The 22,028-nt window shown below is 48.9% G+C and overlaps 1 protein-coding gene across 12 annotated transcripts in view; it reads right to left on the reverse strand.

The window, feature by feature from the left end:
* The window catches only part of LOC147615224 (uncharacterized), a 114,945-nt gene that overhangs the window by 22,289 nt on the left and 70,628 nt on the right, over positions 1-22,028 (reverse strand). For 6 of the 12 annotated variants that reach the window (XR_015262780.1, XM_086779269.1, XM_086779274.1 and 3 more), the window contains 7 exons: positions 16,690-16,797; positions 16,520-16,591; positions 14,705-14,847; positions 14,351-14,447; positions 14,166-14,230; positions 5,169-5,273; positions 4,998-5,073 (listed from right to left, as the gene is read on the reverse strand). Coding sequence is in view for 8 of the 12 variants with exons in the window: in XM_086779269.1 (XP_086635395.1) it covers positions 4,998-5,073; positions 5,169-5,273; positions 14,166-14,230; positions 14,351-14,447; positions 14,705-14,847; positions 16,520-16,591; positions 16,690-16,797 (666 nt within the window). In the remaining 4 variants the exon portion in view is untranslated. The remainder of the gene's footprint in view (positions 1-4,997; positions 5,074-5,168; positions 5,274-14,165; positions 14,231-14,350; positions 14,448-14,704; positions 14,848-16,519; positions 16,592-16,689; positions 16,798-22,028) is intronic. The other 6 variants (XR_015262781.1, XR_015262783.1, XM_086779270.1 and 3 more) reach the window with 4 other exon arrangements.

Below are 22,028 nucleotides of genomic sequence, written 5' to 3' on the forward strand. Positions count from 1 at the left end.
TATTATGCTTTATGCTGATGATATTGTATTAGTATCTGAGTCTCCAGGAGGTCTACAACAGCATCTACATGCACTCGATGATTTCTGCACACAGAGGGGTCTTACTGTGAACCTTGGGAAAACCAAGTTTATGGTCTTTTTCATACATCGAGACACGGCAGGAGTCAACTGACATTCACTCTCGCAGGACGCTAGGTGGAGGTGGTGACATCATACGTGTACCTAGGGGTTACCTTCTCTGCAGCAGCCACGCGCTTCACCATGGGTTCAGCAGCCAGAGCTAGATTGACACGGGGATATGCAGCATTGGCTATGCTAGAGAGACAGTGCCACCAGGCGCATTTTCAGGAGCCCCGGACGAAGGGGTGGCTATTTGACACATTAGTCACACCGGCACTGATGTATGGAGCAGCTGTATGGGCGCCAGGCCTTGCTACCCATTGGTGAACACAGATAGAGAGACCACAGGCCCTCATGATGGCACGCATGATATGCAGCAAACCGTCAGTACCTCATGACATTATCCGAGCAGAGTTTGCTGCGCCTCCTATGATGGTAGAGGCCATATTCCGGACTATATGCCTGCTAGACAGATTCAGAGAGATGCCAGAGGACAGATTGTCATACAGAGCTTTTGAGACATCTAGACAGCTAGCTGAGGCAGGAGACAGAGGATCATGGTATGCACAGGTCACACATTGGTTCTCACAGCATGACCTAGACATAGATCATCTACCACCATTCCAGTATGATAGGGATGCACCAAATATCCGTCTCTCTCATAGTGAGAGGAACAGAGTATTGAGACAGGACCTATGGCAACTCTATACACGAGACATGGATATCGCCTAAACAGCCTCTTCCACCGAAGATGATATACTACAGAGATCACTTCATGAGTATCACTGATGATGGATTTATAGAGAGGCCTGGATACATGGAGGGCTTTTTACCACACGGCTCCCGAGTAGCTATTGGTCAACTTAGAGTCTCATCACATCGATTGGAGATCGAGACTGGCAGAGTAGCACGGATCCCCCGACGAGAGGAGAGGGTATGCAGATTGTGCAGAGAGGAGGTGGAGAGTGAGGAGCATTATGTATGCAGATGCAGAGCATATACAACCATGAGAGAGAGATATCCCATTTTATTCAAAGAGCCACATTCCCTACGCCAGATCTTTGAGGCAGCAGACCAGCGCATACTGGGGAGATTCATTCTAGACATACAGCGTCACAGAGAGACATCATTACAGGCTCAGACAGCTCCAGAGGGGGGACGACAGACACAGATTACTACATTTTTTCAAAGATCCACCCCACTCCCAGCCCCTACACAGCAGGGAATTACTCTCCAGAGAGCAGAGACACTCAGAGCCCGCAGGAGACAAAGGGCACCTGGCTTTCGGACACCACGCTTATACCAGAGAGAGATGACAAAGATCAGAGCTCAGTTTCACAGAGAGGGTGCGGAGCGACTCGCTCGCTTCAGAGCAGACCCAGGCATGTTCTTCAGGGAGCTGTGGACACCCCCTTCATTGATGTATACCATTTTATACCCCCAGTATGGTACAGGATGGAGCTAGCTAGGTTGCATATCATGATTGTGTACTCCATGCATATAGCTTTGCATTCTCCTAGTAGTAGAGCTCCATCCCCTCCCCCACTCATTGTACTTATTGCACACCCAGATTCAGCTTTTTAGTTCAGTACTTTTTCATTTTGTTGGGATGACAGAGGATACCCCACACAGGTACACTGATTTGTCTCATAGGCCGAGTTCGGTCTTTTGGAAGACGTTAATAAAATCTTTCTTTCTTTCTCTCTCTCTCTCTCTCTCTCTCTCTCTCTCTCTCTCTCTCTCTCTCTCTCTCTCTCTCTCGCTCGCATACAGCCGACAGGCTTTTTCTTCTTCTCTCTCTCTTCAAACTGTTCATACAGTTAAAAACACATCTAGCCTTCTTCTTTGGAAAGCAAACAACCCATACTAGACCACAATCTTCATCACGGGTTCCTACGATGCAAAAGCAACATGCTGAATTTGAAAAAACAGCAGTATGAACAGAAAAACAGCAAGCTTCTCTAACTCATACCTTTTCTTAGACCTCATCTTCTCTACCTACCGACTTGCTCGTTCACGAGGCTTGCTCTCATACCACTGTCAAATCCCCATAGGATCACCTCGTAGAACGCTCCTGGTACAAGACTCGAAACCTGCAAACAACCAAGCAAACGTGAAGGGGGTGCAGGCCTGACTCACCTCCCAACCTTGACAGCTATGGGCAAGCCCACAAGTCTTGGCTATCCCCACCGAGCCACGAGCTGAGCTAACTAGATGGACGTACCGACCAATCTCTACCTCGTGACGTCCCATACTGCCACGAAGCTACCCTCGCGGGCCTCGAGACTGCTCTCGGCCTCGGCTGCATGAAGCAAGTGCACGTCTGCACTAGATCCAAGCTCCTGACCATAGAGCTCTCACAAAGACACGCGAGACTCTATGAACTAATGAATAACCTTGGCCACCCTTTTATCGGCTCTTGGCCGGTCATCAGGCGTCCACACTTGGGCGCCCGCCCGTCCATACTTGGGTGCCCGCCCGTTAGTCTATCCCTAACTCAGCTCGCCAATCAGCCTGCCTAGCTCCAAGCTTCCCCGAACCTCGAAGCTAGTCTTGTGTGCGTGTAGCACACGGTAGATACACACTGTGCACATGACATCCTAGCTGACAAGGTCTTGGCCTGCACCTAAGGTGCTACTGCCCAAACCCTAATGTTTATCTACTGCCAACTTCAGGGATTAGCCTAGATTAGGGTTTGGCCTGCACCTAAGGTGCTACTGCCCAAACCCTAATGTTTATCTACTGCCAACTTCAGGGATTAGCCTAGAAAGACAGCCATGTCCATGTGTGCACATGATATCTCCTCCTGCTAAACTTGATGACGGGATTCCAACCATTGACCTTGGATGACTGTCATCATCCCTTGTCTCTTTCTTGGACTCCCAAACTTGTCATCCTTCCTTCGTGGCAACCTTTTCACGCAAAACCTTGCCATGTCAACCTTTGACCTTGGATGATTGTCATCATCCCCTCGTCTCTTTCTTGGACTCCCAAACTTGTCATCCTTCCTTCCTGTCATCCTACCTTCCTGGCAACCTTTTCATGAAAAACCTTGCCATGTCTATGATCCCACTCCAGATCTAGTGTTGAGATCTATGCATCTGTTCCACTTTGTCCCCTTGCCTTCATGCCCTGTCCCTGAACACTTGAATGGTCTCCTTCCCGAGGTTGATCCTAGCAATCCTTGCTCCACCCCCTTGGAACCGTTTTCCCAAAAGCCTTCCTTGGTATGCCACAAACAGCATCTAACTCTCAAGGCTGCCATTCCCTTGGGTTTTGCTGACACCAACCAGCCCAATGGGATTTCTACCCTCACTGTGTTACTCTCCTTGGACCTCTACACCTTCCTGGGACACTTTCAGCACTTTACCTTGCTGAGCCTGATGCTCTGATACCAATGCCCCATACACGGAAGCTCTATGTGTCTTCTTTCAGCCCTAAGCAACTGAACAGGAACCTTGATGCAAGTCACCAACAAAGACAGAGAAAGAAGAGAGAGAGAGAGCTGTGTTTTCAGTATATTAGTTAGTACACAAAACTGTCCATAGGACTATACAAGACTATGTGGCCTTTGGCCTTCCAAAAGAGGAAATAGAAAAGACCCTATCTAGCTCTTGACCTTCCCCAACTATGAGGGGGTAGATGAATAATCAATGGACAAAGCCTTGCCTTTATAGGCCCAACAAATGCTGGTCAGTCTGCCCTTTTCCCTATCGGCCTGCTCACAACCTAAATAAACAGCCTTCAATGAGGCGCCTTCACACATCTCCCTGTCGGCCTACTCACGACCTGAATAAACAGCCTTCAATGAGGCGCCTTCACACATGTGAGCATCCTCCTGGCCGACGGCTCCTTAAGTTGGCCGTCCTAGCCTGCACCTAGGGCTGCTACTGCCCAAACCCTAATGTTTATCTCCTGCCAGCTTCAAGGATTAGCCTGGAAGACAGCCATGTCCATGTGTGCACATGACAAACGCTTTGCTGAAATTCACAGGGAACTTAGCCACCTCCACCTCAACCTCTCTCTCTCTCTCTCTCTCGCATTTTGTTGGGATGACAGAGGATACCCCACACAGGTACACTGATTTGTCTCATAGGCCGAGTTCGGTCTTTTGGAAGACGTTAATAAAATCTTTCTTTCTTTCTTTCTTTCTCATGGACTTCCTGTATCAAAGATGCCTAGGGCTCTTCCTTCTAGAGCTTCACAGACACAAGGAGTCACTATTGTGGCCCAGACCATCAGCACCTACCCGAGAACCAGCGAAGAGAGCTCTCACTAATTTCTTCCAGACCCGGGCTCCAAGGGCAGACCCACCACCCTACCTGGACCCCAGGCTGATGTAGGAGCCCGACCCAGAGGAGTGACACTAGATAAAGCCACCAAGCTATGCAGAGGTTGATGACCTCGACCCAGAGGCCCCTCCCCACACCCACACCACCATAGGAGGATCGAGGGCCATCATCTTACACCATCACAGGAATTCCTCACGTCAGCTCAGCTTTACCACTCTGAGTGCCATGTTGCGGCGCCCCATCGGGGTACTGGGACGATATGCGAGCCTTATGCTCTTTGTACATGGATCAGCCCTAGCATCTCAGCTTTAGCATTTTAGCTTTGTCATTTTCTTTCATTTTAGTACCCATGATGATGTATTCCATGGACATGATGTAATCCTTTTGGTCTCATAGGTCATTTTGGCCTTTTGTAGACGTTAATATATCTTTCTTTCTTTCTCTCTCTCTCTTTCTCACACACGCACACAAGAAAGGAGATAAAAAGATTATTTACACCACAATCCTATGATTCCATAAGCATAACTCGGCAAATGTTTTATAAAGCCATCCATCAATCTAGAAAAAAGGGTAGGTTGAGCGCACCATGCACTGAAGCTTGTATGAGTAAAGTTGGCCGTGCGTAGAATTTGTCAAAAGGTGTCCTGAAAGGTGGCCTGAACTGCACACAATGACTCACAAATCATCTTCTGAAGCATCATCATGATTTGAAATAACTAATCAAAAAAGAACAATAAGCCATAGCTTTTCTATTACCTGTCACAAAAGACGACACTGCAATCCATGCACATTCCGAGATTTGAGCATCTATGGCAAACACTGCATTTTGCATTTGAAGAACCAGCAGCAATCTTCTTGCATCTTTACATGCATAATTCATACAGTTGAGAAAAGTAAGCTCTAGTGTCAATGTGTTTTTTTTGGTGCATGTGCGTGAGCGTGCATGTGTGCATGTGAACTTTTTGAAGGGAAGGGAAAGGAAGGGGGGAAAAAAGGGGGGGAAGGAGGGCGGGGGCATGGTTTCGCCAATCAAAATCCCTTCATATCACAAGCATTCAGAGGGTCTATATACACCAATGCAAAGTTCTGGCTAGTGCAATCATAAACTAGCTTCAAATCATCAACTCTATCATGCATAGTACAGACTGTGTGCTATGACATCGTCACTCATGTCATCAGCATCCGAGAGTAGGTGCAGGTTCATGCTTAAAGACATGTCAGGATGTGAAGGGCAGACTGTGTTTCTATGGCTTCTCCGGAGGTGAAGGGCAGACTCAGCCATGATGAAGGCTAGCAATAAAAAGAACACATGCGCACACGCGCACACTTTTTTTTTTTTGGTAATACTTTATATTACACACACACACACACACACACACACACACACACACACACACAAAAGGTAGTTGATCATGCAAATGCACCACTTAAGATGGAAAGAATTAGCATAAACCAGCTAGCCACAACTTCGACAAAGGCTTCAAAAGAAATCTGCATGTTAGCAAAAACATATACCAATGGAAATTTTGGGTTATTTCCCAAACTTTACAGTTGTAACTCCATGAAAGTCTACTCACAAAGCTTCAAATCATCAACTCCATCATGCCCAAGGGTAGGTGCAGGTTCATACATAAGGACATGTCACGCTTTAGTAGACAAATCTTCATGAATAAAACCACCATACTACGTTTCTTTCACATCTCTGGAGATGAAGGATAGACCCAGCCATGACGAAGGCACACATGTGCGCTCAGTAGCTGGTCAGGCAAATGCACCAATTAAGATAGAGAGAATTAGCATAAACCAGCTAGCCACAACAACTTGCACAAAGACTTCAAAAGAAATCTGCATGTCCGCTAATATGGCAAAAAAGTATACCGATGGAAAGAGTTCAAGTTTTTTTTTTTCCCCGAGAAAAGATCCTTTCATTAGTTTTAAAAAAACGCCCGTTGGGCTACAAAAAATTCTCCTGCTCATAAGAAGGCAAAGCAGAGATCCAACAAGGCAGCTAGGGAGACTCTCCCTAGGTGCAAAAAGGTACAAAGATCAGTACAAATAACTGAGAGCTATATCATACAATAGGAGGGGGGGAAAGCCAAACTGGTGGCCTGTAATGCCAGCGGGGGGGTACCCGCGTGTAATGTATAGAAGGGGCCACTGCGCCAAGTGGTGTGGAAGGCCTGGCGCCGCAAGATCGCCGCATCCGAGTCGCCCCGGATGCGGTCATACTGTCCTCGCAGGGTGTGGATCAGCTCCTGCCAAATCCCCCGAACAGTCTCTGCTGGTGGCTCCAGTCTCCCCTCAAAGGCCCTGAAACACCGGGCTCTCCAGGTGAACCAGATGGTGAGGCTGCTGAGGAGCTCCCATCGTAAATCCCTCTCCTGTGTCCAGACAGTGGACGAGAAATCCGGTGAAGGAACAAGGCGAGGCTAGCCCCTAATGAATCTGATGGCCTGGCTGTCCTGCTCCGTCTCGTATCCCAGAGCAGGCCCTGACGATGTCGACCAAGAAGCGGCACCCCACGTATACATGCCCTCTGGAGAGAGGGGGGCCAAAATGCACAGCATCCTCAGCCAAATCTGTTGCGCCTGTGGACAGTCCCATAGGCAGTGTCTCTGTGTCTCCAATGGGTGGCCGCATCGGACACAGGCCGCCGGAAGACCACTGTAAACAAGCCAGGTGCCAACTGCAGAGCCCCTGTGGGCAACCAGCCACTGGAAAGTCGAGATCCTGCGTGCCTGTCGACTAGCCCAGAGCCTGGCCCAAAAATCCTCCAGGAACTCCTGTGAGAGTCCCTGTAGCCGCCAATGCTCCGATGCAGCTGGAGAGACCATCCTCCTCGCAGTCAAAATATGCCTCCCCAACTGAACAGTGCACTGGAAAGAAGTAATCTCTGGGGCCTCGGGAGACGCATAAGGATCATGCCACTCGTACTCGCCAGGGTCCCACTGGAGCCGGGCCAAGGGGTGCGCAGCATATGCCCAAATGCGCCAATCAGAGTCCACATCTGTAGGGTCTGGATCAATATGCCACTTCCGGGAGGCGGCGACCACTACCCGTATCCTCTGAAAGATGCACTCTGCAACCAGAGGCGACTCCGCCTCCACTCTCTGAAGTCTGCCCTCATCTTGGATCTCATGGTAAAGGCATCTACCATCCTCAGTGCAAGCTCTGACAGCAACCAGGATCTCCAACTGTGTAAAGGCTCCCATCCACCGTGGGGCCGCTGGCTCGAAAGGCGTGAACCACTCCTCAGTGAGTGCCTCCTGAATGTCATCCCTCATAATCAGCCCCCCTCTGAAGTGACTCAGCCTCTCCACTTGGACCTCCTCTGGGAGACTGCAGAAGGCCTGCCAGTCTCCAAAACTGCGTGCTAGGCCTGCCGCCAATGGTCCCCAGGCTAGACGAGGCCGAGAACCCAGCATATGACCCTGCTCAGTGCGTACCGCGGGGCTCCAGATGAGCGGCTATCTGGCCCGCTCCTCATCACAAGTAGGTCTCTGAGAAAGCCCCGGTCTCAGCAACTCCCAAGCTCGCAGGATGCTCAAGGCAAATCTGTCCTCCCATCCTCTACTGAGGCCTATCCTCCTCATCTCTATGAAGATCCATTGTATCTCTGGTGCCCAAGTGCCCCTGCCCAAGTGCCCCCTGCTGGAGGAGCCCTAGCCTGCAGTCGCTGAAAAAGAAGCTCCTTCCAAGGCTCAGCGCCTGGAAGCAGCCCCCGAACAATAAGCTTCCCCGATAAGGCTCTACTCTGATCAATTGGATCTATAATGCCCAAGCCCCCCTGGGCCAGCGGAAGAGTAATAACTGCCCAAGCAACCTTAGCCCGGGCTGGCTGACCGTCCCGCTCAGACCAAAGAAAGTTCCTGATCAGCCTCTGTACCTGGCTGATGCAAGAGCTCGAGAAGATCCAGCAAGACGTGATATACCACATGGTCGCTAAAAGCACCTGATTTGTCACCACCACCCTCCCAGCCAAGGATAGCCGAGCTGTACTCCAATACAAAAGCTTCTTCCGAATGCTCAGAAGAAGCGGGGCGATCTGCTGCTCAGGTGACAAATCAAGTCCAATCTAGCAGCCCAAATACCGCACTGCTGTGCCAGGAGGAATCCATCTAAAACCCGGGTCTGGGCTCCATGCCGGAGTGGGAGCGCTACTGATCCAAAAGGCCAGTGTCTTGCGCCAATTGATCAATGCTCCCGAAGCTGCACCAAAAACCTGTAGCGACTGCTCTGCCCTCTGAAGATTGGCCTCCTGGCCATGCAAAAATAATCCCGTGCCATCACTAAACTCAAAATCGAGCAGGTCCTCACCCCGGACTGCGAGCTAGAGTCCTCTCAAACCAACCTCCTCTGCTGTCAGATACATGCTCATAGCCTCAGCAAAGAAGAGAAAAAGAAACGGGGCGAGAGGACACCCCTGACGGACTAATCTGGTCAACTCAAAACTCGGCCCCCGTCCTCCTGCCATCAGCACCTGGCTACGAGCTGTGGAATATAGAGCCGCCACCCCTCGAATCCAGACTGGCTCAAAACCCAGGCGAAGCATAGTGCCCTCTAGGAAACCCCAATCGACTCTATCGTATGCCTTCTAAAAATCGAGAAGCATAACGACCAGGTCCTCGCCGAGAAATCTAGCTCGGGCCGTCGCCTCCCAGAAGGTGAAAATGTTGTCAAGGATACTGCGCTCCTTGACGAATCCTGTCTGGGTAGCATGAATCAACTCCCCAAGGAAGGGCTGGATCCTCAAACTCAAGGCCTTGGCCAGGACCTTGTAGACAGTATTGAGGATCGTAATAGGTCTCCACTGCCGAATATCATCAGACACTCCCTCCCCCTTGGGGATAAGAAAGATCAAGCCCTCTAAAAAGCTCTGTGGCATCACCCCAGTGTCCAAAACATACTGAAAGCCTCTGCGGAGGCCTGGCCCCAAAATGTCCCAATAACGCATAAAAAAGGCAGGCATCAATCCGTCCTCCCCAGGGCAACTATGGCGCGGAAGGCCCCTCAAAGCCTCAACAAGCTCATCCTCTGAAAGAGGCTCACCCAGAACTGTACGCATACGATCTGTGACCCTCCTCTGCACATGGGCCCACACAGTCTGTCTGCAAGCATCACGTGCCTCCGTGGCTGGCTCCGCTGAGAGCAGGTCTCTATAGAACTCAGTGGCAATGGCTCTAATCTCCCCGGGCTCAGTGGCTAAAGAGCCGTCCTGTCTCCTGAGCTGGCGTACACCTGCTCGAGCGTGGCGGGGTCCGGTAATCTCAAAGAACTCCCCAGTCACTCTATCACCAAGCTGCGTCCACTGTGAGGCCTGGCGATGATAGTAGAACTCATGTCTCTGCTCCTCTGCCTCTCTAACCTCCTGGCGTGCCTGGCTCAGCTGGGACGCCACCCACTCACATGTAGGCTGCTGCTCCTGAAGGCGCTGGAGCAAAGCAAGGCTACGTCTCAAGCGGCGCTCCCGCTCTCGTGTCTCTCCCAGCCGTGTCAAGGCTACAGCATGCAAAAAAGAGCTGAGCTCGATGAGTCCCTGGGCACACTGGCCTGCTGCATCCACGTCAGAGCTCTGGCTATCATGCCATATCCTCTCAATGTCTTCAGAAAGACTGGAATCTGTAAGTATCCTCTCTGGGATCCTCAACTGCAAGCTGGTCTCCCGTGTCCCCTCCTCAAGTGTCAAAATAACTGGCGCATGGTCTAAAAAAGAGGTGCCAGCGAGAATGCCAACGGAGCCCCCGAACCTGTTGCCCACATAGAAGCGATCAATCCGTGATAGATTAGTCTCTCCCTGCCGGCGATCCGACTGAGAAAAACGAAGACTATCCTAAGAGCGAGCGAGAGCCTCATGCTGCCATGCATCAGTGATCCGCAGTGTCATGCAAAATCGCTCCCAAGCTGCAAGCTCCGTGCCGTGCACTGTAACATGACTGCCTCCCACCCTATCGACCGAGTCCTCAAGCATGTTGAAGTCTCCTCCGACACACCAATGTGCAACCTCGGGCAATGCATCTGTAACAAGGGTCCAGAACTCTGCTCTGGCACTAGCATGGTTGGGCGCATAGACATTGAGCACGCCAAAGAGCTCATCGTGCATCCTCAGAATAACAGACTGTGCTCTACCAGGCACGAGGACCCCGCGATCCACAATGGCATGCCGCCATACATCCGCAATGACCATACATACTCCTCCCTGCCCACCCAAGGGGCCAAACCCTGCAGACCAAAATGTGTCCCATCTACCAGGCATCACGGAACCATATCTCCTAATCCTGCTCTCACTCAAATGGTGCTCCTGCATCATCAGAATATCAATACTACCCCCAACCAGGCATCTCTGAAGCTCCTGCCTCAAGCAACCACGATAGCGTATATAGTGTGCGCCGCCAAGGCCCTGTACATTCCATGAGATGATCCTCATGGATGACTTGCTGAGGTGGAGGCTGTCTCAAGCCATACGGCGGGCCTTCGCAAGCGGCTTGGATGGAGAATAGTCCCCATCCGAGCGGCTACGAATCTGCCCACCCGGTGTGCTGCAAGAATCTCGGATCAGGCGCCAGTGGGCTATGTCCCATGGCGATTGCCTCCCGCTCAGAGAGAGCAACCTCGTGTATACATACATATCCAAGGTCGCGTGCTAGATCTGCCACTATGCGAACCACCAAGTGGCGAACCTCGGAGGCATCCGCACTCCCGGAATCAAAGAAGTGAGCCAGAACCCAGAGTCGGCCTATCACGTCTGTCACCTCCAGATCGCTCACATGGTGAGAAAACTCAACTGCCTGAGTCTTCAGTATGCTAAGAGCGAGATCCAGAGTCCACTCCCGGTCGCTAGTGCCACAGAGAGGGAAGGAGAAGGCCACCGCTGAATCAAGTGCCTCCTCCCCTCGGGCCGGAGGTATCACCACATGAACTCTGATGGGTGCTGGCTCATGGGGGCCCTCCGCTCCAAAAAGCCGTGTGAAGGAGTAGTCAAAAACCTTCGAGCGCTGTCTAGTGTCGAGCCTACTCAGCCGACTGCGGATAGAGGATATCCGTGAAGCCCGAATCGGCATGGTAGGTCTCCTCTACGGTGCTCGAGCAAGGTCGGTGCTCAGTGCCCGCCGGACAGCAGGTGATCGCCAGGGTACTGCCAGGGCCTCCCGAGGAGCTGAGGCGAGCGGAGGGGGAGGGGGGGGGGGGAGAAGGGGGTGGGGAAGGAGCCGCTGACAGAACGGGAGCGGGAACAGGAGGCGGCGAACGTGGAAGCGAGGCGGGAGGGGGGGACGGGGGAGGGGCGGTGGGGGCGAAGGAGGGGGTGCTGGCATCTCCAGATCCTTAGTCTGCGCTGGGGTCTCCTCCTGGAGGGGAGCAAAGCTGTTCCTCACTGGAACCCAGTGATGCTGAGACTGACTGCTGCTGCATCAGCCTCTGGGCCTGCTGCTGTGGCTGTCTCCCTCTACGGCGCCCCTATCCAGGCTGCCAATCCGAGGTCTCTGTGGGCTGAGCAGGTGTCCCAGAGGCTGCCTGCCGAGCCGCATCTGTGGGCGGGCCATCGGGGGCCTGCTGCTGCGGTGAAGGTCGGGGTCTCCTGCGAGGGCAGGCCTTGGCCAGGTGGCCGACTTGCCTGCATACAAAACACTGGTTCGGGAGCCCCGAGAACTCCACTCTCTGATCTATCCACCACCCCCCCTATCCTAGGTAGCTAAATGACCTTCGGAAGAGAGGAGATGTCGGGAACCAAAACTCTGACCGAGGGCAGGCCAGCTGCTCTAGCCACCACTGAAGCTGCTGTGGGGCCAGTCTCAAGCACCGAGCCCACCAATGCTCCTATCCTAGAAAGGAGCGGAAGGTACTCGTGCGGCGGAGTCCAGGGAAGCAAACTCTGACATGGAATAGGCGCTCTCCCTGCTCGGCCGCTGCTAGGTCGAAGCCATGCTACCAAGGTCTGAAGAAGGCCCGAGCGCCCCTGATATCAAGGGGACTCATGGCTAGGACCTGGGCCACGCTCTGGGCTGTCTCGAACTCAATCTGGTAATGTCCGCGGCCCAGTAGCTGAAAGTCCAAGATCTTGCCCACATCTGCAAGAAGGCGGGGGCCTGGAGAAGATCCCCCTCTGCTGGGGCGAGTGCCGACTATACGGCAGATGGTGGAATGTGCCTGGAGGCGTTCCACCTCTGCGGCGAGGCTCGCTTCCTCTTCTAGCGAAAGAGAAAGCCTGATGGGGGTATCCTCAGGGGCGGGCGAGGGGGCTGCGGAAGAGTCCCTCTGAGGTGGGGCGGGAGGAGCCTCCATCAGTGTCTGAAGCTTTGTCGAAGGCGAAGCGTAAACGGAAAGCCCTGCAGGAACCGAGCTGCACAAAAGGCGGAGCGGGAGGGGCGGAGGGGAAAAGGCGGAAGACGGAGGAGGAGGGGGAAAACAAAGGGGGGCGGAAAGAAAATGAGGGGAAGGGATTAAAACAAAGGCGGCAAAAAGGCAGGGGGGGCGGATGAAGCACGAAAAGGGGGAGAGAGGGCGGGTCACGGAGAAAGGGGAGAGAGGGCGCGAAGGAGATGGAGCAGGGGGGGGGGGGGCTGGCGCGAATGAGCAGAGGCGGGGGGGGGCTGGCGCGAATCAGCAGAGGCCGGGGGGGGGGGGGGGGGGGGGGGGGGGGGGCGCGAATGAGCAGAGGCGGGGGCTGGCGCGAATGAGCAGAGGCGGGGGGCGGGGGGTGTGCGTGCAGGCTGCAGCGCAAGCAGGGGGGGGGGGGGGACGGAAGCTTCAGCGAGCGCTTTTTTAAAGCTGTAATTATGGCTTGTATCTATAGTTTTTAAGCCTGGAAAGAGTTCAAGTTATTTCCTAAACTTTAACAAAAACCTTCAGCGAGCGCTTTTTTAAAGCTGTAATTATGGCCTGTATCTATAGTTTTGAAGCCTGGAAAGAGTTCAAGTTATTTCCTAAACTTTAACAAAAACCTAAGTGCAATTTTAACTCCATGAGAGTCTACTCAAAGCTTCATAGCATCAACTCCGTCATACATAGCATAAACTACAAGCTATGACATCCCCACTCATGTCATCAATGCCCAACAGGAGGTGCAGGTTCAATGTCCACTTAGTAGACAAATCTCCATACATAACCACCATGAAAGGGTGAAGGGCAGACTCAGCCATGATGTAAGTCTAGCACTACAAAGAGAACATGCACACAAATACACGATAGCTGGTGAGGCAAATCCACCGCTTAAGATGGAAAGAATCAGCATAAACCAGCTGGCCACTTGGACAGACTTCAAAAGAAATCTGCATGTCCACTACCACGTGCAAATAAATATACCAAAGTGCAATCTTAACTCCATGAAAGTCTACTCACAAAGCTTCAAATCATCAAGTCCATCACGCATAGCATAGACTACATTCTACAACATCCCCATTCACGGGGTATTTATAGACCCCTTACCTACATACTTTGGCTCTATAAAATGATCCCTTTTTGCTCACATTTTTTTCCCAAAGTTTCATAACGATACCCCTTATATAAATCTTATATTTCCCTTATATTTACAAATACGTTATTGAAAAACCCCTTTGTTGAACTCACATGCTACCTTAAATATTTTTTTGCTTTTTCACAAAATTGCATAACCCTTATGTAATACATATTTCCATACCTAACCACTCACGTGCTAAGCTTACATATTTTTTGAGTGGACCACCCCGCCACCCACTTCTCACCCCCCAATCCCCTCTTTAAATCTAGTATATAAGAAGCAAGCATGCTAAAAGAGTGTACTTCTTGTATAGAGAACGCAGCCCAAGGCTGATGACACTGCCATCCGGATCTTTGTCGATCGGAACCTATAATATGAGATACACCACATAAGTGCACATAAAGAAATAGACTGACAAGACTGGTACATGATTTCTTGGAGTAGGAACATTTAAAGATAAGCAAACACATCAAGAGACTTGCTTCACAACCTCATAGTGAGTCGGATTGGCTGGAATAGGGGCAGGCAGGGATTTTGTCAACATGCAGTCTGTAGAAAGGTGACCAGCTCTGCCGCACTTCCAGCTGCACAAGATACATTTGGAATTATATTACTAGAAGTTAAAAAACCACTCTTACCACTGACACAAACACACACATGCCGAACATTCACATTCGGTTTTGAGAATAAAACCATCAATATGACAACTTTTTCCTCAGCACCGCAACGATGTGGTGCCGTGTTACATGAGCACGTCAAGTTAAATGATAAATTACAGTGCCTGCATGTATGTGTAACCAGGCGTACAGGGTGCATACAAAACCAAAAAAGAGAAAACAACCATTTATATGTCGAAAGACTGCTGCTTCGAATCGTCCATCGATGCTTTGTATAATCCCACTGCTCAGGTTTTGATTCGGGAAGCTGTAGCGCTCCTCTTGGTTTGGTCAGTGAGACGAAAGAATTTCTTGTCTCTTTGGCTTCCTGTCCCCAACAAGTATCCTTTCTTTTTTCCACTTCTTAGTCAGATAATCCTAACTTGTAAAATTATGTTCAACCTAATCCAAAACATCATTTTTATGCTTCAACATGCGGCATGCCCAAAACAATCTCACATAAAAGAACACTGTAAAAAAAGAGATGGACAAGGGTAGTTACTCACAAATTTACATATCAAATACACTTCCTACAACTGAATTGTAGAGTTACGGTTTGGGTTGAAGTTAGGGTTAGGGTTAGCATTAAGGTTTGGCAGAGTGCTGGCTGTTTGTGAACTGTTTTCTATATAGAGACAGAGGCCTAGAGTCACTCTAGTGTGACTAGAGTTTGGGGCTCTGCAGGTGTGACTAGTATTCCCCATCTCCAGTGTGACTCGAGCTTGCTAGTGTGAGTAGCTCTCTTCTCTCTACCTAGTGTAACTAGATGAGAGGCCACTTTGACTGGCAATAGTGTGCCACCAATATGACTCTGAGCACACACACCAAGGTAGCTAGCATAACTAGAGCCCTGTGAGTTGGTACAAGATCTGAGAACGGTAAATTTCCAAATTACATGTGCATAAACGTAACTCATGTATGCGTGTGCTGGTTAGATGATTTTCTAGAAACATGCCTTGTGTTCGTGTGCTGCATGTGCTGCCGTGGGTCAATCTTCTTGTAGTGCCGGGGATGCCTGAAAAGCCATGTTTTGGGACTTGAACAAATTTTTAACTTAAAAGCGTTAGATGCACGTTGATACTAGCACAGGTTCCACAAAATGCCACATGCATTAGCCCCTAGCAAGCATGCATGTTATGTCTATTAGGGACCATCAGGTGTAGCATTTGGGCCAGGTTCAGGGTTTAGCAAAGTCATAGTTGTCAAGTACGATACCATATGATTCGCACGATATACGACACCGTACGGAAAAATACGGTATGATATAATTGTTTTTCTTATCGTACGATAAAATACAGTGTTTTAAAAAAATACTTATAAACTTACGTATTTCCAATTCGAGATATGGAGTATTTTAAAAAGGAAGGAAGCATCATAGTACAGAGGAAGCTCAAACAGCCATAGACAAGCAAAAACAAGACCATTACCCCCAAAATATGTATATATATATATATATATATATATATATATATTTTTTTTTTTTTTTCTAGAAAAATCCAAACGAGTCCATATGATATCGTGCCGTACGGTATTCCGTCCGATATGGTGTCGTACGCCGTACGGAAACAACTATGAGACAGTGTTGGTCACTTGTGAGGACATATGTGGGCCCTCTTCTAAAACTAGGCCCAAGCCCTCAAGGAAGACCAGAAAAAGGGATGCACATGGGCAGTTCAGGTGCACGCCAGGTATGAGCAAGAGAAGCAAAAAATATCGACAGCAAAGAAAGGGGCTAACTCAGCATGGACAGCATGGAAAAAAAAAGATCGGATAGCAGCCATTTTGGGCATTGGCCTTCCATGAGCAGCCCCAAACCGCTGCAGCCTTGAGCCCAAGAAAAACAGCCCTGGCCTTGTGCCCAGGGATGGACATGTAAACAGGCTCTATGGGGGATATTTATTTACCCCATGAACTTGCCAAGAAAAAGAAACAGGCTCATGTAATTTTGTTGTCAGTATATGTCAAACATTGGCAGTGAATGTACCACATGGAGCACTCACTTGCACGTGTTCAAGGGCATGCACTTGTGAAAGTTCTTCCTTGCATTCAATGCTGCAAATATCCTCCTCTGTCTGCCAAACAATAAACGTTTTCACATCTTCTAAGGCTCGGCTTAAGCAATTTGATAAGACTTACTAGAAAAAGTGAACTGAAGCACAGGTATCACAACCTTATTGCATATGTATGCACCATATCGGCCACAAACCACACAACTTGGTTCCCCAGGTGCTGCAAAGCGCTGGTCGGACTTTCGCATGATTACACCATCATCTGAAACCTATACAAATGCACAAAGAGGTTTAGTGAGATAATCCTCTCTTCTATACTTCCGTTTAGCGTTAATCTCTCTCTCTCTCTCTCTCTCTCTCTCTCTCTCTCTCTCTCTGCCCTAGCAATACAGATCAGACTGCAAGGTTACCCCATGGATGGGATCAACAAGGATTTCCATATGAGACCCTACAATTGACCGATGCCACACCAGCCATCACTTGGGACATAGATGTGTCAAATAGTTGCACTGGACCTCACAAAGGCCATGCAGTTCACGTTTGATACGAGAACAATGAGCTGATTATACTCGGGCAGTCAAAAAACCTAAAGGGCCCCACCCTTTAGATTTCAAAGAAGCTCACATCATAAAAACTCAAACAAATGGGAGCAAAACTCGAGAAGGTCAGCAAGACAGGCAGGGAAATGGGCAGTGCATGAGCCCTTACCAGAGAATTCAAGAAGACAACCATTGGACCCTCAAACTCAAGCTGATGAATGTGTAATCAGGCCCCAACAAGTTTGTTTTGGTTTTTTTCTCAGTTCTTTCTAGCGATGACCAGATTGAACCTCTCCATAGGCCATATTTGGCCTCAGTGGATCTCTCACTTTGGTCTCACAGACCCATTGGGTCTTTAGTAGACTTTCTCTCTCACTTTGGTCTCACAGGCCCATTTGGTCTTTAGTAGACTCTCTCTCTCTCTCTCTTTAGTATTTTCCTTTCATAGCTGTTTAGGACTGTTTTAGGACTTTTTTAGTCCTTTTTGTCTTACTTTTGATGAGACACCATCAGCTGTGTACTATGTTTTGATCTCATAGGCCACTTTGGCCTTTCACAGACGTTAATATATCTTTCTTTCTTTCTTTCTTTCTTTCTCTCTCTGCCCCAGCCAACAGCTGCATTTGAGGCTGATTGAAGGCTGAGAACAACCTTCAAACCTGATTTGCAACTTGAATCTCCACCAAAACATAAAAGATTTTGTGTCTGAGAATTGGCTGGCTAGACCTGCTGTAGAACCTCCTCCAATACCAATGTCAGGGTAGCCTGGCAGAATTTTGTGAACAGACTCATCCAAACAGCACTGATTATTGAAAAAGGATCAATCATACGTGACACTCACATTGACCTGTCCTAATATGACAGTAAACACTTGATGTTTTCCTACTCTAGGCCATGGGGACAGTATTCTGCAATCTTTTGCTCAGTTTTGAAGCTTTCCTCTGCTAAAACCTAGCCCTAGCACCCTACGTGAATATGTTGGAGCTTGTCACCATTTGACCATCCAAATGGTCCACCTCTGCTTTGAGCCTTGTCCTCTGGACTGGTGCCCGTTTGGGATCAGTGGATCCTCGCTTGGATTCTGGACGATACGGCTTTCCGGTGGGCCTAGTGACCTTTGTCCATGCCTGGAAATGTCTGCAGATTTTACAAACTTCACGAATAGAGATTGTCCATGCCAATGGTGCATTGCATACATGCGTGTATACCAAGAAACTATTTTCGCATGCTGTTTTGCATGCTTTCTTGGTTTGTGTATTCAATTCCGGGTGGCACGTGACACTGTTTGTTGACGTGTTTCTGCGGCATGTGAACAAGTGGTAAGTATTGTCTAAACCTTTGTTTTTACATTATGAAGGTATTATATGTGTCTATAACCTTGCAAGTTCACACCTCATTAAAATACAAGGTGCCCAAACTGTAGTGCTTGGGTGCTTGGGGCCCAAACCCATGTCCACCCTGTCTCTCTTTTGCTAGTCGTGTGCCTCTTTGGGAGCATGTTACGTACCTAGAGCTAATCCTTGGGATTAGTGGCCTAATCCGGCAAGGTTAGAGGAGCCCTAGGATTAGGACAAAGCAAGCTAATACAGGTGTCTAAGGTTATTATTAATAAATGCATGTGTGCTCTAACAGAATGGTTATTTATAGCAACAGTGGACACTATATAAGTGAAACATGGGTTATCGTTGTCATGACCTCACTATTGGTCAAAGTTTGACCAAGATTCTGGCCACACGTGTGGCAAAGCATAGATCGGCATGCCAAAGGCCTCTATGGGGCAGACTGGCATGGATCTCTGGGAATTAGACCTTGGCCCCTGGCTCGGGGGTGGTTCGAAGCATAGACCGTACGGCTAGGAGGTGAGCTAGCTTGCACCCCTCTTAGGGGGTTTGTACTAATCACTTGTGTTTTGTGTTTAGGAGATCCGTGGGGTTGTAACACTTGGTATCAGAGCAGCCTAAACGCAGAAAGTATACTCGTTGAATGTGTTTCTATGCCATGCCTAAGTTTTCATCTCAAGAAAAAGTTTGTGCTTTTTAGGGTTTTGCTGACATGTTAGGTTACATGGATTTTGAGAGTGGGGGAAAGATGCAAGGTTTTTTTTTTCAGGAAAGAGACTTCTATTAAGTATGAAAAAGGCATACAAGAATCGGGCAACAATCATGGCCCAAGTAGCCATGAGAGTATGGATGATATCACCCCATATAGTGCTAATGCATTGAGACTTAAAAATCTGGATACCCTCAATAGCCTCCGTGCATCTAGCTCTCCAGATCTGCCATGCTATAATACTGGCAACAATCTCCCAACTCGTGTCAATCCTCTGTCTGGGGGGTGTATAATGTGAGTGAGAGATATCCTACAACAAACCATGCTTGGCAATACCTCTACAAATGAAAATAGCAGTGTCTGTATCACTGCCCTCATAGAAAAGCTGCGGATTAGACTGAGAAAGCCAAGCAACTGCCCCCCAAGTAACATGCATGGCAAGGCCACTCAATTTGCCCATAAGTTGGGCTATAGAACCCCAAATACGCTGTGCAATGTTACATCCCCATAAATAATGTTGTACAGTCTCAGAATTCGCCACACATCTCACGCAGATAGGTGCTACACCGAAAACCAATCTCCACCATGTAAAAATAACCAAAAGAAATGAGAGATCTGGCACTTGAGTCCTTCTGTATGAATGCCAAAGCCTATGCCAATATTTGTGTTGTATCACTGGAGTGATGTCATAACTCTCCCAATGGGCCTGAGAGAAGGCATCCTATGCATCTGTTGAGTGATGAGACGCCTAGCACTCCAGATCGTGAAACTGAAAAAAAGGAAGGCTTTTCAATGGGTCAGAGGCATCAATCCACTCCCACTCACCTAGATCTCACTGACGATATCTGATAGGACTGCCACCATACAGCCACAAACACCAAGAGCCATGAGTCACTATCTAAGGAGAAGGATCAATGAACCAATGCTTCCCCGAACGACCAACAATCCTCACTAAACTAAGCCTGGTATTTGGGATGACCCCTCCATGCTACATCTCCTCAATATTCATCCAGGCATGATAGAATACATGATGCAATCTGTAGCCTCCTAGCCCGGGAGAGCAATGACCTGCAGAGGTGTCAAATCCCCACGGATCTCCTCGTGATCGTTCCTGGTACGAGACTCGAATCCTGCAAACAAACGAATAAACAACAAGGGGGTGCAGGCCTGTCTCACCTCCCAACCATGACAGCCGTGGGCAAGCCCACAAACTTGGCTGTCCCCACCGAGCCACGAGCTGAGCTAACTAGGTTGATGTACCGACCAATCTCCTCCTCGCGACGTCCCATACCGCCACGAAGCTGCCCTCGCAGGCCTCGAGATTGCTGCCGGCCTCGGCTGCGTAAAGCAGGTGCACGTCTGCACTAGATCCAGGCTCCAAGACCATAGAGCTCTCACAAACTCGCGAGACTCTCTATATCTCAATAACTAACCTTGGCCACCCTTTTATAGGCTCTTGGCCGGTCATCGGGCGTCCACACTTGGGCGCCCGCTCGTCCATACTTGGGTACCCGCCCGTTAGTATATCCCTAACTCAGCTCGTCAATCAGCTTGCCTAGCTCCAAGCTTCCCCAAGCCTCGAAACTAGTCTTGCGTGGGGAAAGTACTCTCCTCCTACAACATAGAAAGTGGTCGGCGGTCTATAGTGTGAACCTGACTATATGAGTTGGTGCTAAAACTATGCCATAACTCTAGTACTCCAAAGTGGTTGTCACACAACCTGTCATCCATTGGCGGCATATTGATCATAATATCACCAACCATGCTAGTGACATAAGTGCAGAAGCTATCACCCAGGTGGGTCATCAAAGTCCATCGTAGCACTAGTTGAGCTCGATATCTCAACAATCCTCCATCTAGAATGACCCTTGACATCTCGTTATGGTCACATTTGGAAAGGATGTGTCATAGTCTTGGACTGTTTTAACATTCCTGCACTTTGGATTTTGATTTTTTGTTTCTTGCATCGGCATCTAGCACACGGTAGATACACACTGTGCACATGACATACTCCCCTTCCTCTAAGAGCTCACTCCTGAGCTCACTAAAAAGCCAGGGTAATCTCTCTGAAGAGTAGTCAATGTCTCCTATGTAGCGTCCTCCTCAACATGATCCTTCCACTTGATCTTGTATTCCGTGATAAGCGTATTACGCAATCTTCTTTCACGAAATCCAAGAATCTTTTCAGGTTTGTGCGGAACAAATGTCATGTCCTCGACATCTATAATTTCTTGAGGAGTAACTAACTGAACTGTTCCAACGAGTACTTCCTTAAGTCTACTGACATGAAATACAGGATGAACTTTCACATGAGAAGGCAAATCCAATTCATATGCAACTGAACCAATCTGTCGTGTAATACGAAATGGTCCACGGTATCTAGGGAATAATTTCGGAGATCGACCTGTCCGTAAAGTCTCGAATTCTTTAGGAACTCGCAAATACACCATCGTTCCTTCAGAGAACTCTCTGGGTGAACGTTGTCTATTAGAATAAAACCTGTCTCGGTCTTGAGCACTTCTAATAGATTCCTTCGCAACTTCGAACATTTCCTGCCTATCTTGCAAAAAATTACATGCTGCATCATGCTGAAGTCCTGAGAATCCTACTGTAACAGGTGATCTAGGTTGAAAACCATACATAAGCATGAAAGGACTAAAACCTGTACTCGTATGCTAGTACTATTATATGCAAATTCTAACATAGGAAGATAATCCTCCCATGAACTCTGTCTTTTGGATACATATGCTCGAAGCATATCCTCCAAAATCTGATTCACTCTTTCAGTCTGGCCATCAGATTGAGGATGATCAGAGAAACTCAAATTCAAAGTTGTTTCCAACTTCTCAAAAACAAGTTTCGAAAAATCACTCGTAAACTTAGAGTCCCTATCACTGACTATGTCCTGCGGT

This window comes from Cibotium barometz, chromosome 40, assembly GCF_041138505.1.
Source record: "Cibotium barometz isolate CiBa-2024 chromosome 40, ASM4113850v1, whole genome shotgun sequence".
Classification (NCBI taxonomy): domain Eukaryota; kingdom Viridiplantae; phylum Streptophyta; class Polypodiopsida; order Cyatheales; family Cibotiaceae; genus Cibotium; species Cibotium barometz.